The sequence below is a fragment of the Mytilus californianus genome, unplaced genomic scaffold, assembly GCF_021869535.1.
Source record: "Mytilus californianus isolate M0D057914Y unplaced genomic scaffold, xbMytCali1.0.p SCAF_4, whole genome shotgun sequence".
In the NCBI taxonomy this organism is placed as follows: domain Eukaryota; kingdom Metazoa; phylum Mollusca; class Bivalvia; order Mytilida; family Mytilidae; genus Mytilus; species Mytilus californianus.
In genome coordinates, this window is record NW_026262690.1 from 8,178,994 (window position 1) to 8,196,445 (window position 17,452).

The 17,452-nt window shown below is 33.1% G+C and overlaps 1 protein-coding gene across 1 annotated transcript in view; it reads left to right on the forward strand.

Moving 5' to 3' along the window:
* Positions 1–7,002: 7,002 nt before the first annotated feature.
* LOC127699092 (retinal guanylyl cyclase 2-like) overlaps positions 7,003–17,452 on the forward strand; it is a 45,237-nt gene continuing 34,787 nt past the window's right edge. The window contains exons 1-3 of the mRNA XM_052202828.1: positions 7,003–7,661; positions 14,241–14,305; positions 15,521–15,635. Coding sequence (XP_052058788.1) covers positions 7,011–7,661; positions 14,241–14,305; positions 15,521–15,635 — 831 coding nt within the window. The 5' untranslated portion in view covers positions 7,003–7,010. The remainder of the gene's footprint in view (positions 7,662–14,240; positions 14,306–15,520; positions 15,636–17,452) is intronic.

The following is a 17,452-nucleotide window of genomic DNA, read 5'->3' on the forward strand; positions in this document are numbered from 1 at the left end:
TACAACGATGACACGATTGGGATGTGCTTTTCTTTGTTTATTCACTTCAACGCATTATCAAAAAACATGTATGTGCCTTAATAATTCTTATGATAAGACTTGTTTCATTCACACGTTGAAGATTTGTTTAGGAAGCAGTCTTAAGTATCGATCGTGCATTGTTTCCATTATCCAATTTTGGTTCTGGAAGAAACATCCCATCTATTTGTTTTTTTAGCCTCCAATACTTTATCGTGCATCTCACACTTAGCATGCTTTTGTGAAAGTCATATAGACCACCAGAAGCAATAGAAAAGTTAAACGGAAAAAAAATGTGCAAATTGAAGATTCATTGCCGAGTGAACTTACGCATAAAAATTAAAAATTTTTCATCCAATCTGCTTGAAATTTACAGTTATAGTTCTTCTTTTTTATACTGCCGCTTGGTCCAGAAAAATAACACTTTCTTGTTGGAGTTGACATTACAGAAATTCATTTGATAAATCCCTTTCACTTGATAAATCGAATTCGGATGTTTTTCGATTATTTATAAATCAAACATAAAAACTACTCTCTAAAATTTTCAAATGACCACTTAGATGGACAGAATATCCTACATGACAACCAACATGGTTTCCGTGCAAAGAGATCATGTGAAACGAGATTCTAGTAACAATAGACGATATAGCAAAATATCTAAACGGATATGGGGATATTAGACTTTTCGAAAACGTTTGATAAATTTCCTCACACAAGATTGTCAAACAAACTCATTCATTACGGAATCCAGGGTATTACATGTATATGGAAAGACAGTTTCCCGAAAGACCGACAACAAGAAGCTGAAGTAGACAACGCAACATCCTACACAGCATCAGTGACTCCAGACGTACCACAGGGGACTGTGCTTGGACCAACACTTTTCTTGATTTACTTCAACGACATTCCTGATGGTGTAACATCAATTATCAGACTGTTCGCGGATGACTGTGTCATCTATAGACCCATAGTGTCCAATGGTGAATATATATAGTACTTCAAAAAGACCTGGACACTAGTACAATGGCGCAAAACATTACAAATGCATGCAGTTTATATTATCAACTAAGTTTAGACTGTACCTGTACACCATGAAAGATGGGCCATTAGAAATTGTACACCACCATCCGTACCTAGGCGTTGTTCTCAGTGACACGCTAAAGTATCATCTGCACATTGACAACATCTGCAAGAAAGCTTCCGGTATATTGGAGTGTTTGAAGCGTAACCTAAGACATTGCCAACCAAAGGTAAAAGAAAGAGCAAACCAAAGTGTAGTCCGGGCGAAAGTTGAGAATGCAACATTTATTTGGATTCCACAACAAAAAACCCAGACCAAACAGATAAAGCAGGAACAGTGGAATGCTGCCAGATTTGTAATGAACCGACCATACAACCCACAGAAGCCAATCATTATAACATCAATGGTTCAAAACCTCAACTGGAACACACTGGAACAAAGAAGAACCATAGCAGATGTTACCTTCATGTACAAAGTAGTCCACCAACTAAAAGCTACATGTATACCAGTACTCTACATTCCAATACCAGCTGCTGTAATAAGTATTAGAAAGAGCCACAGTTTGAGATTCTTGCCATACTACTGCAGAATCAACATATACTAACATCCATTTTCCCCTAGAATAGTTACCGTCTAGAACACTCTATCAGAATCGGTTGTGCTCGCACCATCACTGGAGGCATTCAAATCATCCCTCCTGGGGCACCAACCAAGGAGAACCAACATCAACTAATGAGCTTGAACTTTTGTATAGTGTACATACTTGTTATATTTTAATCACCGTAGTTACATTTTTATTGAATTGTATGCGCACATTACACTGCGCACATACACACAAGTCCTCGTTATTTGACGAGTAATGAAGTTGCAGTTCAAGTTGAATTGTTTGTTTATTTCTATTGACAGTAATGATAAACATCGAGAAATAAATCGCGGGTCATTCCGGGTTAAAATATCCAAATTTGTTACCCTTTAATGACAAACAAGTCAACAAGACTAAATTGTCAATTAACTCCTTATAGAGAAATTGCCCTTTAAATACGATTTTGTATTCGTTTTGGCATTTTTATCAGAAACTATAGTGGGAAACGGAGAAACTGTTTCAGTCCGACTTGTAACATTAGTTAATGCGAATGACGTTAAACGATCCTTACTAACTAAAGTAAGCAGCAAAATAAGATTGAGAATGAATCCAATAACAGATATTATCAGTCGAAACCTTGTAAGAGTTATTGAGAAACATATGCGTTGCGCTGTATTATTTTATGACAGGTGAGCGATACATGCTCCTTATAGCCTCTAGTTATTGTATGTTCACGAAATGTAATTTTTCTGAACTTATTTCTAAATTGTGGTCTTATACGTTCAAATGTACCTTTCGCTATATATATATATCCTCTTGATTGATATAAAAAGAGAGGTTAAAGCTACTAAAAAACTAATCTAATCCTAGAACGTCTTTAGTTTTTTTTTTGTTGGTAGATTGCAGTCAATTTGAAGCATGACCCAATATCCTTTACTAGTATGGATCTGTCGTTCTTTATTTAAGCGCTTCATACAAAATTTGCTTCGGTCAACACTTTTACACCCCAATAAAATTACAAAAAGAAGCATTCATTTCTTATAATTACATTTTTATGCTAATAAGAACTTGAACAAAAAGTTTTATCAAGTTTTTCTTTTATTTACCTGACAGTGTGCACTCTTTGTGGAAGCACGTGTCATCACGAATGTAACATTTCATTTTGAAATGAAGGTTAATTTTTGAATGACGCGCGATTGTTGATAGCCAACCAAACTAACGGATTCTCGTGAAACATACATGTAATGTAATTATTGATTATTGATTATTGAATGCTTTTTTCATAATTTCATTGGAATGTAAAAGCGATGACCGAAACACATTTTGTATGAAGCGCATACTATTATATAAGTATTTATATGCTCACACACGATTTGGTGGGAAAATTCATCTTTTAAATCAGTTTGATTTAAAAAAAAATTGTATTGAATAATCCTATTGTTATGAAAAAATAATGTCAAACAGTATTGGAAAGGAATTTTTTTTTCAATTACAATGATCAAACACGCACAGTGTTAAATATAACATGAAATGGCACAGCAAATTTAGTTATAATGATTACAATGTGTGATTAAATTATCAACTTACACACAAGTCAATTCTTGAGATGATATTTAACAACATTTGCTGGAAGTGCTCTCGGAAATTAGAATAATAAACCATTTCATCCGATGAACCACATGGACTTTCGTCGTATTTAGAAATCTAAATTATCTACCTTTCAAATATTTCGAAACATCGATGCTGAAATTTCACTTTTTCAAATTTTGTTCTGTTGATTTCTCTAGTTTATAACATGGCGAAAACACAAGTTAAAGAGTTAATATTTCATTTGAGTATTATCTAGAGATACGAGCAATTGTATGTCTTTTGAAATATTTAATTTGTAAGCTACTTTAACATCCATGTTGTATATAGTTTTGGAAAGTTCAAGCAAAATTGTTACTTTTAATCCAGAAATATGTCATCAAGGAGTAACTTGCAATATTTTACAAATCGACGGTGTTACTATGTTACAAATGTCTAATTCTGTGTGGCGAGGATGGTATGAGGGAGGGGGGATTAACCAAATTACCCAATCGCATTAATAAATAAGTATACCAATCTAAAAACTAGTGTACTTTTTTACCCAACCTAAAGATGTAACTTCATAGTATAAAAATTTAAAGCATCGACCAAACATTTTACGGTTAAAAAAATCGGCAATTAGGTTCAATATACCACACATACAGGATATTTTTGATAAATCAACAGAATTTGAAATAAATAGCTTTTCCTTTCTTGGGTGTTTAGAGTGGGGATTTCAATGTGTCTGTTTATGAATACCCACCGATTTTGATGTAATTTGAATAATAAATGCATTTAAGCGCAATGTAATTTTTTTTGTAAAATCGGCAAGGATATTGTCCTCTTTTTTGTATTAGCATTTAGTGCCTGCTATAAAAAGAAATATCAATCATAAAAGGGAAGAAATTAAGTTGCCTGTAGCCTTGACTTGTATAGACATGACCAGAATTCTTACCTTACCTAAAAACATAATATAAAGTGCCACACGCGTTTATAGAGGTTCTAAATCATATATTGTACAAAAGAAATCATCTATGTGGAAACAGGAAAAAGAAACCAAGGCGTCAATCTAATCATTAGTCGAAAACTTTGAACAACATGACCACATGGAAAAAATGAAAAACCACAGTTAACTTAGTTTTGGCATTGATTTCAGGTCGTCGGTGAATTTTCATAACTTGTCGAGACCGCGAGTAAATTATATTTTGTCATAGACGTCTTACCCACATCATTTGTTTAAAAAAAAAAGATACGGCAACTTTTACATGCATATTCAGGAAACAATTTGATAATTTCTTAAAGTTGGTCGACCGCTATGAAAGACAGACAATTTTGACTGCCACTGTATGTTGGATATGGGAAAGGTATTTTGGTATAGAACCACTAATTCAGGCCCGGTCGGAAAGAACATACAAGAAAGTAGTACATATTTTAAACAAAATAGTTCCTACGCATAGCTGTATCTTTGTCAATAGTGGGGATATTTGGGTAGTTTTAGTATCAAATGAAAGCTTGGGGACTTGGGATCACTGTAGAACCCTTGTTGAAAGTTTTATTTGAATAATAAAGAAGTATATGAAATTTTATAGGAGGGCTCATTTGGCCTGTTGTTCAGATCAGAAGTTCCTGTTTTTGTACTATCAAACTTCCGGGAACCAGTACACTCTAATATGCAATTAAAGGTATGTTGATTTTTTCAGCACAAGTCAGCATAAGGTACAGTTTTGACATGAAATAACTGCCACTTTATTTGAACTTAAGACAAAGTAGCCATTTATGCTTGAAATTGCAGAATTTAACATAGAAAGCAATGGGGCTATGAATTAGTGGTTTTATACCTATTACTGACAGGCATGTGAAATTCTATTTTTAGAAATCATACCCTTTACAGTGAAAATTGGTCACATTTGTTGTCAGAAATCATGTTACATTATTTTTTTTATTTAACAATTATGTTAGTGTCAAATTACAGCCCTCAAATTGCTACAATAAGGTAGTTTAGCCTTTTTTGGTCATTTAGCATGCACACAGTTAAGATTTTACCTGAAATTTAAATTTTTGGATTATCTAACACTGAAACCAATGAAACTTGTATATTATGACTAGTTTATAGTATAAATATTGTTTTTGGTCAAATTATCTAGTGAGTGTTCAAGTTTTATTGTGTTTCTTGGTGAATTATTTATTTCAAGGAAAATTGGTGTATACTTATATAGGAATTCCAAAATCTCTCTTGAAATGCATTTTATAACCATTTTAGCAAGTTGTCTAGCTTAGAAATACATAAATTGCTCTTGTTGATCCATGTTTATACATAAAAGTATGTTTTTTTTACCAAATCACTCTCCTTTTCCAACATGTAGAAAAAAGGGGGGACAAAATTATCAATTATATTTTATGTTTGGACCACTGTATTTATATTCAAGGAAGAATCTCTGATAAAAATAAGACATATAGGTAAAAACACTGTTATTTGAGTAGATATTAACAAATCAGAACTGGTAAAAATTGAAAAAGTGTCATATCTGTCACTATTGGTATCCATATGTAGTTTTCTTTGTTTAACGCATACGTTACTACCAGTCCAATTTGAGCTTGAATTCAGTGATATAGTGTTTTGACAAAGCTTTATGTGTTTTTCTATGCTAGAAATAGATCATAGAAGGAAATTAAGTCAAGCAGAAGTCAATATAACAAGTTTGGTGCTGTTATAGGTATAGAACCACTAATTCAGGCCCGGTCGGAAAGAACATACAAGAAAGTAGTACATATTTTAAACAAAATAGTTCCTACGCATAGCTGTATCTTTGTCAATAGTGGGGATATTTGGGTAGTTTTAGTATCAAATGAAAGCTTGGGGACTTGGGATCACTGTAGAACCCTTGTTGAAAGTTTTATTTGAATAATAAAGAAGTATATGAAATTTTATAGGAGGGCTCATTTGGCCTGTTGTTCAGATCAGAAGTTCCTGTTTTTGTACTATCAAACTTCCGGGAACCAGTACACTCTAATATGCAATTAAAGGTATGTTGATTTTTTCAGCACAAGTCAGCATAAGGTACAGTTTTGACATGAAATAACTGCCACTTTATTTGAACTTAAGACAAAGTAGCCATTTATGCTTGAAATTGCAGAATTTAACATAGAAAGCAATGGGGCTATGAATTAGTGGTTTTATACCTTTTGTCTTGCAAATAGATCACCTACAGAAACCTACAAATGTTATCGCTAGGGTTCTTTTATGTTCTTTACGGTGTCAATCTGCAAAATCTAGGTGTCGGATTTAACATCTCATTCTGAATGGATGTGAATGCGTATTTATTCATCCTGTACAGCTATCAGCGCATATCTATCTCGACTAGATACAAGAAGTCGAAGTGACCATATAAGCCTTACATTTGATGTCACAGTATTGAAAGTCTTCTTTATAACGTTGAAATACATTTGTATACAAATCTAACCTAAACTTTTCGTGAGATTGACTATGCATGTTATACTTCAACTTAAAAAACTTATCAGTGATTTGTCTGAGATAAATGATAACACTGTCTCTGTTGGGTTCTCAGTTTATACATAATAAATACTCGTCTTCAATTTCTACAGATGCGTAATTGGTTCAATCAATCAAAGTTATGTCAGCTTTCGTAATCGTTCTTTTCAATCTATACTATTGCAGTATTTGTTCATAACGTAAACCGACTCCACCGGTATTACACACAACAAATGATGGATGTTCACTCGGAACATTTCATTCCTATCATTCAGTTTCAAAACTATTAATTAACACGACTAATATTTTTCTTTACAGCGATAATTCTTGCAATGGAGCATACTGGCATTGAATTAATTCTCCCAGAAATCAATAAATGGACAGAGAAAGAAAAACATTCCTTTTTTATCGTGTCACGTGATCCCTATAAGAGCATTGATTACATAATTTCTACGTTCATCAATTTGCCAAACGTCTCCAGAGTGCTAGAGAGCTGTTTTGTGATATTACCGATTGTGCCAAACATTTTCTTCGAGCAGACATTCACCAACTATAAAGAATCTTTTAGCGACATTTCGTCAATAATCGCACAAGGTTACAAGAAATCACTCCAATTGGGGAGCACAGGGTTTGACAGTGCCAGTATAACATATCACTCAAAAACAAGCACATTTCTAAACGAGAATCGAACGTTGAAATTCATGCCATTGGAAGGTGAAAGATATTTGGACTTTGGGTTGTTTGACTATGATCCAGTCACAAATACTTTCAAATTAGCACGATATTTGACGGTTAATAATGAGGGATCTTGGGAGCATATTTCCATAAAGGAAATATTGTGGCCAGGGAACAACGTTCTACAACCTGACAAATGTTTCCATGACGATTCTTGCTCCAGTGATTCTGGTAATATTCTTTTACTATCAGTATTTTCAATGAAAGTTACAAAAAAGGCTATTAAAATGTCAACATGGATACTAAAGGTAAGATGATGGAACTCTTTGAAGAACTCGTAGAATGCTGCGTCATATTAAGTGACTATAATCATTTCTTGTTCATAATGTGGCATTCCTTCAATGAAAAGTGAAAGTAAGAACAAGCAATCAATAATAGAATATGCAGTAGGCATTACATAGCCGAAACATTCAAACTAGGAAATATAAAGTAACAATACCAAACAAAAACTTCGAAAAACATTATCCCATAAACACTGAGTTATATCTTGCTATGATTAATTGTTGTTTTCTTAATGTCAAGTGGCAAATATTTCATGCATCTTCAGGACGATGACAAATTAACAATAAATGGGATAGGTGGGTCCTGTAATAGAGGGCGTCCGGGATGGAGGTTGGGGAAATTTGGACTACCATTGGAAAATGAGGGTATATTAGATAGGGACATAAATTACTACGGACTCCTCAAAGATTTGATTTGATTTGATTTTTTGTGTTTTTAATGCCACTTTTAAGCACCGCTTTTGGGCTATTTCGTGGCGGCCAGTTTTTATTGGTGGAAGAAGCCGGAGTGCCCGGAGAAAACCACCGACCTACGATAGGAAAACTGACAATCCTAGTCAATTAAGATTAGAGTCGAGTGCACCCGCACGAGCGGGGTTCGAACTCACAACCTCAGTGTTGACTGGCTAGTGATTACAGTAGTAACTACCTAGACCACTCGACCACCGAGGCCCCGACTCCTCAAAGAGTTGTTACACGGGTTCTTAATGTACAAAGAGTATGCACTCTCTTTACAAGAGTCATCGGATTTAACGTCCTCATTCTGGTCGGACATGGCTGCGTACTTGTACATCCCGCACAGCCAAACAGTTACTGTTCGGTTCAATTCACCCCAAAACAGCAAACATGAAAACAGTGATGTTTAAGAGTTACTGTTATGACCTTGTTTTGTGTTTAATTAACCTCTTCACAACAGACATGAAAATAGTGATATTTAAGTTGTGGAAATCGGCCCCTAGTTTTGTGTTTAATTCACCATTTAACTGTTATCTCACGACAGCAAATATGAATACAGTGGTATTTAATTGTTGCACCCAACCTCCCTACTCATTGTTTTAGGTCAACCATTGACATCGCAGTGAATGTCACATTGAATATTTCCTCTCGTTACAGTCATATCATTGATACAAGTCTTTGTACTTCATATAACAACCTGACGGAGACGCGGAAAATGGAACTTATTTAATATTGAAAAAAAAATCTGATCTTTTATACTTGGTATTAAGACCTCTTTTGGTACAATGCCAACAAATAGTAAGATATAAAAATGAGACATACGTGGTTGGTTTTGTTGTACCCAGTGGGTTAGATAGAGTTGCACAACTAAAAATAAAAAATCGACAATTTGTGTTTCTTCAGACTATAATAAACTTTTATGAAAGTATGTTCAGTTACGTACCGGAATGTACCCTTAATGTAGTGGTTGTCGTTGGTTGTTGTATGACCCTTGCTTGTTTTTCGGTTATTATTTTTAGCATAAATCAGGCCATTTATTTTCTCTTTTGTATTTTTTCACACTTTGTCATATTAGTACCTTTAATAGCTTACTATGCGGTATGGATTTTGCTCATTGTTGAAGGTTAAACTGTAACCTATAGTTATTTACATCCTTGTCGTTTGTAACATATACATGTAGTTAGTGTAGGGTACCGACACAACATGTAGTTAGTGTAGGGTACCGACACAACATGTAGTTAGTGTAGGGTACCGGCACAACATGTAGTTAGTGTAGGGTACCGGCACAACATGTAGTTAGTGTAGGGTACCGGCACAACATGTAGTTAGTGTAGGGTACCGGCACAACATGTAGTTAGTGTAGGGTACCGGCACAACATGTAGATAGTGTAGGGTACCGGCACAACATGTAGTTAGTGTAGGGTACCGACACAACATGTAGTTAGTGTAGGGTACCGGCACAAAATGTAGTGGGCTTCAAACTATTTTAAGTGTGCACAAACATTCCATTAACTTTTGTAGACCATTATTCGTTAGAAATAACACACAAAAAACCTACATATTCAAGCTTCCAGCAGGGTGACCACTAACTTCAAAAAGGATATACATTTGTAAATGATTGATTGGTTGATTGGTGATTGCTTTACGCTGCATCAGCACAAAAAGACTATATCGCGGCAAGATATATATGAAGGTATATAATTAGGAAACCAGGGTCATATATAGTTAAGATATATGTATATATAACCAAGTATGTTGAATACTACCACTCGGGAAAACAAATGAATATTGATAATAATAATCACATTTATTGTAAGCGAATACTGACAACATGTTTAGGTACCAATTAATTTTGTGGTTGTTCTATCATCAAATGTAATGATATTTTCGCAATTATTTCAAATAATTGTAGATTTTATTTGCTTATTCACTTTTCGTAGAACACGTTTGTTTTGGTAATTGTCAAACACATATTATTAAGCATAATATGAACCTAACTGCTTTAAGTCGGAGAAATTCAGAGCTTGCCTAATGACAATTGTCCTTGTTCAAGGCTAACAAAAATAATCTAAAAGGAGATACAACAAATATAAGACGGCAACTTAACAGAAGAACGAAAAATAACGTTCTTTTGTGAAAGCCAATTATACAAACAAAATACCCCAATTGTAGACAAGTCACAGTTTTATAATAGTGTTGGTTGATTGTCTTCCTTTCACCTTTACGTTCGCTGTCAAACAGCTTTATTTTTTGTAGGAATAAACTTGGTTTTAGCGGTTGCATCTCCACTAGGGGCTGTGGCTCTTGCAGTTATAATTGGACTAATCCTAGTCTACATATGGTAATATATTAATGTATATTTTCATCAATATATAACATACCAAACAACAATTTAGTAATTATAGTGAAGGCGGAATTATAGGTAATTACCGCTATTTTGTGTATTTTTCCTTTGATCTTTTTTTATGATAATTTTTTCATATCATGCTACTCGAATGAGATCTATAGGTTTCATAACGAGTGAGAATTGGATATCGCTTGATATCATATCGAGTTATTTGATTTCAATATAATAACAAACGAGCCTTATCGAGTTTATTATTATATTGAAATTAGTTAACTCGAGTTGATATCAAGCGATAGATCTATCCTATTCTCACGAGTTGTTAAACCTATTTCTCTTATGGTCAACACTCTCATTGAGTTAAATGAAAAATTCCGTGAATTCCAGTATGACGTCATATGTCCCGTTCCGGCGTCAAACTTTAACATCAGACATTTTAAAACTTTTTGTATGCCTTAGCATGTAATAAAATTTTACAAAAAAAAAAAGATTTTTAGGTGAAAAGTGTGAATGCTTTGTGTATTATTGAAAAAATCACATATGTTCGTTGCCATGGACGAAATGTACATCGTCTTAACCTTTGAATATCATCACTGACCTAACGAATAGCCAATAGAATTGTCGTAATATCGTCTCATGATGCTGGATAAGCCAATCAAATTAACGCAGTTTTCGTATCACACTTTATGCAGTGTGATACGAGAAATATTTCTTCATGCAAGAAATAGATAACAGGCCAACACCATAAGAATAGGTTTTAGCGATAATTTCTTTCATGCCGTTGTCAATGTAAATACCAACAATGTTATAGGCAAACTAGTGATAAACAGATTATCAATGGTCTTTCAAACTCAAGGATGTTTCTCGGCCACGTCTCATGTAGCAGAGAAACATCCTCTCGTTTAAAAGACCATCGATAGTCCATAAGTATACGGATAAGGCATATGAGTAGTAATATAGTAGTACATTGATAACAAATTCGTTGATTGTACATATACTTGTACAAAAAAGAGGCGGAAGATATACAAAGGGGACATTCAAAACTAAAATGTCTAAAGAGACTGATGACGCCATGGCTAAAAAATAAACCAAAAAACGACGAAAAGACGAACAAGTTCACAAAAGACTACATATAAAACTAAAGACTGATGTAACACGAGTCACTATTTTATTACCTATATGGTAAGAACAGGTCTAGTCGTTGAGGACGTCAGGGGTTATTTACTGATTTTCACTGCATGAAAGGCATATTTAAAATCGATTTAGAAGATTCAAATTAAGGTAACAAAAGGAATTTGAGGGAATCACATAAACCCCAAAAAAAGGAGCGAGGTCGGGTGTTTCACTGGTCTAGGGTAACACTGTCCAAACATTTACTTAACAATTCCTGAAAGATTTCTAGAGAGGTTAGAACTGATCCTAACTGTATGTATTATTGAGGTACTAGTAGAAAGTATGTGGTCAATAACGATGTGGAAGCGGAACATATCTTTATGTATTAGTGAGGTAACAGTAGAAAGTATGTGTGAAGAGGAACATATCTGTATGTTTTATTTAGGTAACAGTAGAAAGTATGTGGTCAATAACGATGTGGAAGCGGAACATATCTTTATGTATTATTGAGGTAACAGTAGAAAGTATGTGTGAAGAGGAACATATCTGTATGTTTTATTAAGGTAACAGTAGAAAGTATGTGTGAAGTGGAACATATCTGTATGTATTATTGAGATAACAATAGAAAGTATGTGTGAAGAGGGTCATATCTGTATGTATTATTGAGGTAACAGTAGAAAGTATGTGTGAAGAGGAACATATCTGTATGTATTATTGAGGTAACAGTAGAAAGTATGTGTGAAGAGGAACATATCTGTATGTATTATTGAGGTAACAGTAGAAAGTATGTGTTTAATAACGATGTGTGAAGAGGAACATTTCTGTATGTATTATTGAGGTAACAGTAGAAAGTATGTGTGAAGAGGAACATATCTGTATGTATTATTGAGGTAACAGTAGAAAGTATGTGTGAAGAGGAACATATCTGTATGTATTATTGAGGTAACAGTAGAAAGTATGTGTGAAGTGGAACATATCTGTATGTATTATTGAGATAACAGTAGAAAGTATGTGTGAAGAGGAACATATCTGTATGTATTATTGAGGAAACAGTAGAAAGTATGTGGTCAGTAACGATGTGAAAGAGGAACATATATATATGTATGTATTATTGAGATAACAGTAGAAAGTACGTGGTCAATAACGATGTGGAAGAGGAACATATCTGTATGTATTATTGAGGTAACAGTAGAAAGTATGTGTGAAGAGGAACATATCTGTATGTACTATTTAGGTAACAGTAGAAAGTATGTGGTCAATAACGATGTGGAAGAGGAACATATCTGTATGTATTATTGAGGTAACAGTAGAAAGTATGTGTGAAGAGGAACATATATGTATGTTTTATTGAGGTAACAGTAGAAAGTACGTAGTCAATAACGATGTAGAAGAGGAACATATCTGTATGTATTATTGAGATAACAGTAGAAAGTATGTGTGAAGAGGAACATATCTGTATGTATTATTGAGGTAACAGTAGAAAGTATGTGTGAAGAGGAACATATCTGTATGTATTATTGAGGTTACAGTAGAAAGTATGTGTGAAGAGGAACATATCTGTATGTATTATTGAGGTAACAGTAGAAAGTATGTGTGAAGAGGAACATATCTGTATGTATTATTGAGATAACAGCAGAAAGTATGTGTGAAGAGGAACATATCTGTATGTATTATTGAGATAACAGTAGAAAGTATGTGTGAAGAGGAACATATCTGTATGTATTATTGAGGAAACAGTAGAAAGTATGTGGTCAGTAACGATGTCAAAGAGGAACATATATGTATGTATTATTGAGATAACAGTAGAAAGTATGTGTGAAGAGGAACATATCTGTATGTATTATTGAGGTAACAGTAGAAAGTATGTGTGAAGAGGAACATATCTGTATGTATTATTGAGATAACAGTAGAAAGTATGTGTGAAGAGGAACATATCTGTATGTATTATTGAGGTAACAGTAGAAAGTATGTGTGAAGAGGAACATATCTGTATGTGTTATTGAGATAACAGTAGAAAGTACGTGGTCAATAACGATGTGGAAGAGGAACATATCTGTATGTATTATTGAGGTAACAGTAGAAAGTATGTGTGAAGAGGAACATATCTGTATGTATTATTGAGGTAACAGTAGAAAGTATGTGTGAAGAGGAACATATCTGTATGTATTATTGAGGTAACAGTAGAAAGTATGTGTGAAGAGGAACATATCTGTATGTATTATTGAGGTAACAGTAGAAAGTATGTGTTTAATAACGATGTGTGAAGAGGAACATATCTGTATGTATTATTGAGGTAACAGTAGAAAGTATGTGTGAAGAGGAACATATCTGTATGTATTATTGAGGTAACAGTAGAAAGTATGTGTGAAGAGGAACATATCTGTATGTATTATTGAGGTAACAGTAGAAAGTATGTGTGAAGAGGAACATATCTGTATGTATTATTGAGATAACAGTAGAAAGTATGTGTGAAGAGGAACATATCTGTATGTATTATTGAGGTAACAGTAGAAAGTATGTGGTCAGTAACGATGTGAAAGAGGAACATATATGTATGTATTATTGAGATAACAGTAGAAAGTAGGTGGTCAATAACGATGTGGAAGAGGAACATATCTGTATGTATTATTTAGGTAACAGTAGAAAGTATGTGTGAAGAGGAACATATCTGTATGTACTATTTAGGTAACAGTAGAAAGTATGTGGTCAATAACGATGTGGAAGAGGAACATATCTGTATGTATTATTGAGGTAACAGTAGAAAGTATGTGTGAAGAGGAACATATATGTATGTTTTATTGAGGTAACAGTAGAAAGTACGTAGTCAATAACGATGTAGAAGAGGAACATATCTGTATGTATTATTGAGATAACAGTAGAAAGTATGTGTGAAGAGGAACATATCTGTATGTATTATTGAGGTAACAGTAGAAAGTATGTGTGAAGAGGAACATATCTGTATGTATTATTGAGGTTACAGTAGAAAGTATGTGTGAAGAGGAACATATCTGTATGTATTATTGAGGTAACAGTAGAAAGTATGTGTGAAGAGGAACATATCTGTATGTATTATTGAGATAACAGCAGAAAGTATGTGTGAAGAGGAACATATCTGTATGTATTATTGAGATAACAGTAGAAAGTATGTGTGAAGAGGAACATATCTGTATGTATTATTGAGGAAACAGTAGAAAGTATGTGGTCAGTAACGATGTCAAAGAGGAACATATATGTATGTATTATTGAGATAACAGTAGAAAGTATGTGTGAAGAGGAACATATCTGTATGTATTATTGAGGTAACAGTAGAAAGTATGTGTGAAGAGGAACATATCTGTATGTATTATTGAGATAACAGTAGAAAGTATGTGTGAAGAGGAACATATCTGTATGTATTATTGAGGTAACAGTAGAAAGTATGTGTGAAGAGGAACATATCTGTATGTTTTATTGAGATAACAGTAGAAAGTACGTGGTCAATAACGATGTGGAAGAGGAACATATCTGTATGTATTATTGAGGTAACAGTAGAAAGTATGTGTGAAGAGGAACATATCTGTATGTATTATTGAGGTAACAGTAGAAAGTATGTGTGAAGAGGAACATATCTGTATGTATTATTGAGGTAACAGTAGAAAGTATATGGTCAATTACGATGTTGGAGAGGAACATATTTGTATGTATTATTGAGGTAACAGTAGAAAGTATGTGTTTAATAACGATGTGTGAAGAGGAACATATCTGTATGTATTATTGAGGTAACAGTAGAAAGTATGTGGTCAATAACGATGTAGAAGAGGAACATATCTTTATGTAGTAGCTCTTTGGTGAGTGTTTCTTTTTCAAATAATTTGAATTTGATTGATCATCTTCATTTCCAGGGAACCGTGAGTTCTAGATATTTATTTTTTAGGAGGAAGCATGCAGACAGATTGATGACAAAAGGTCCGAATAAAATTATTTTCCAGCTTTCAGATTTGACATTTTTACATAGAAAAAACATAAAATCAGCAAAACTTGATAATTTGGTAAGTCCCTTCTTATATTCTGTAGGTTTCCTTACTTAACATCAGTCAAGTATGTCTTATAAATTCTCTACAAATACAAAAATGGAAACAATGCACAACACTCATGTACCAAGAGAACACATTGTCATACATTCTTATTTAGTTTGTCACTTGGTATATCAAAAATTAAATCCTCAGGAAAACCGTCACCCATTTCTTCAGGTTCAAGAAAAGCTAATCCGAAAAAAAAAGATGAAACCATTTACATATGTCAGTTCTATTGTCAATAGTAACATAAAATCAATTGATATATTACACAAGAATCTTCTCAAGGCATCAACTATTTTATTCTCTAGGGAAAGGGAAAGCTTATGGTTAATATTGATTGTGATTTTTCGGGCAATCGGAAAAAGATTTTCTAGCAGCGTTCTGTGTGGTTTTTTTTTAAAACGATCATGATAAAACAAAATTTCCTTTGTTTTTGAACAGGAATCTATTTTCTTTCTAAATCCACTCTCATCTCATTACGGTTTAATTTTGCATTAGAATTTCAAAATAACAACGTTTAATCAATGGTTATCATGTTATTGATTTAGCACCGTATTACAATGAACGGAAGGATATAAGAAGCTCAATAACTTATTTTTGTTTGTTCATTCAGTAACATTTAAATAAGTGACCAGCTATTTGTTTTTGTTCATTGATAACAGTTTTGTAAGTGACTAGCTGTTTGTTTATGTTCATTGGTAACAGTTTATAAGTAGCTATAGCTGTTTTTTTTTAAAGTTGTATACTAGTAAGTGACTGTCTGTTGTTTTTGTTCATTGACGAACAGTTAGATAAATAACTAGTTGTTTTTGCTTTATGTTGTGAAATTTGGCTGTATCATAAAATGTATTGTTCTTATCATCTATATTGACTCCAACTGTCAATAATGGTATTGCATACTATAACTATACAAAACAAGTGTATACTATAACTATACAAAACAAGTGTATACTATAACTATACAAAACAAGTGCATACTATAACTATACAAAACAAGTGCATACTATAACTATACAAAACAAGTGCATACTATAACTATACAAAACAAGTGCATACTATAACTATACAAAACAAGTGCATACTATAACTATACAAAACAAGTGCATACTATAACTATACAAAACAAGTGTATACTATAACTATACAAAACAAGTGCATACTATAACTATACAAAACAAGTGTATACTATAACTATACAAAACAAGTGTATACTATAACTATACAAAACAAGTGTATACTATAACTATACAAAACAAGTGTATACTATAACTATACAAAACAAGTGCATACTATAACTATACAAAACAAGTGTATACTATAACTATACAAAACAAGTGTATACTATAACTATACAAAACAAGTGCATACTATAACTATACAAAACAAGTGTATACTATAACTATACAAAACAAGTCCTTGTGTATAGTATACAGCACTTCTAAATATGAATGAATACAATGAGAGCGTATAGATCAATTATTATATATGATGAATAAAAAGAGTTGCATCTTAAAATTATGTTTGAAAATAAAGTCTGAATTGTTTAATGAAGTGTTAATGTTTTTAAGACTAAAGGTCGCTCTAACATGATTTCATATGTGGAGACCTTTAATAGCAAAAACAAATTTGAAAAGTTTTATTCGCTAAGGAAGTGATATTCTTTTTTTTTTCTGAAATATTAATAAGAAATCATTTTAGTACTGATCACTGAACTGTCATTTCATTTTTAAAGAACTGTATACCTGTTCTCTTAGCTACGTATACTAAAGTTCAAAAACGTTCAGCTATTG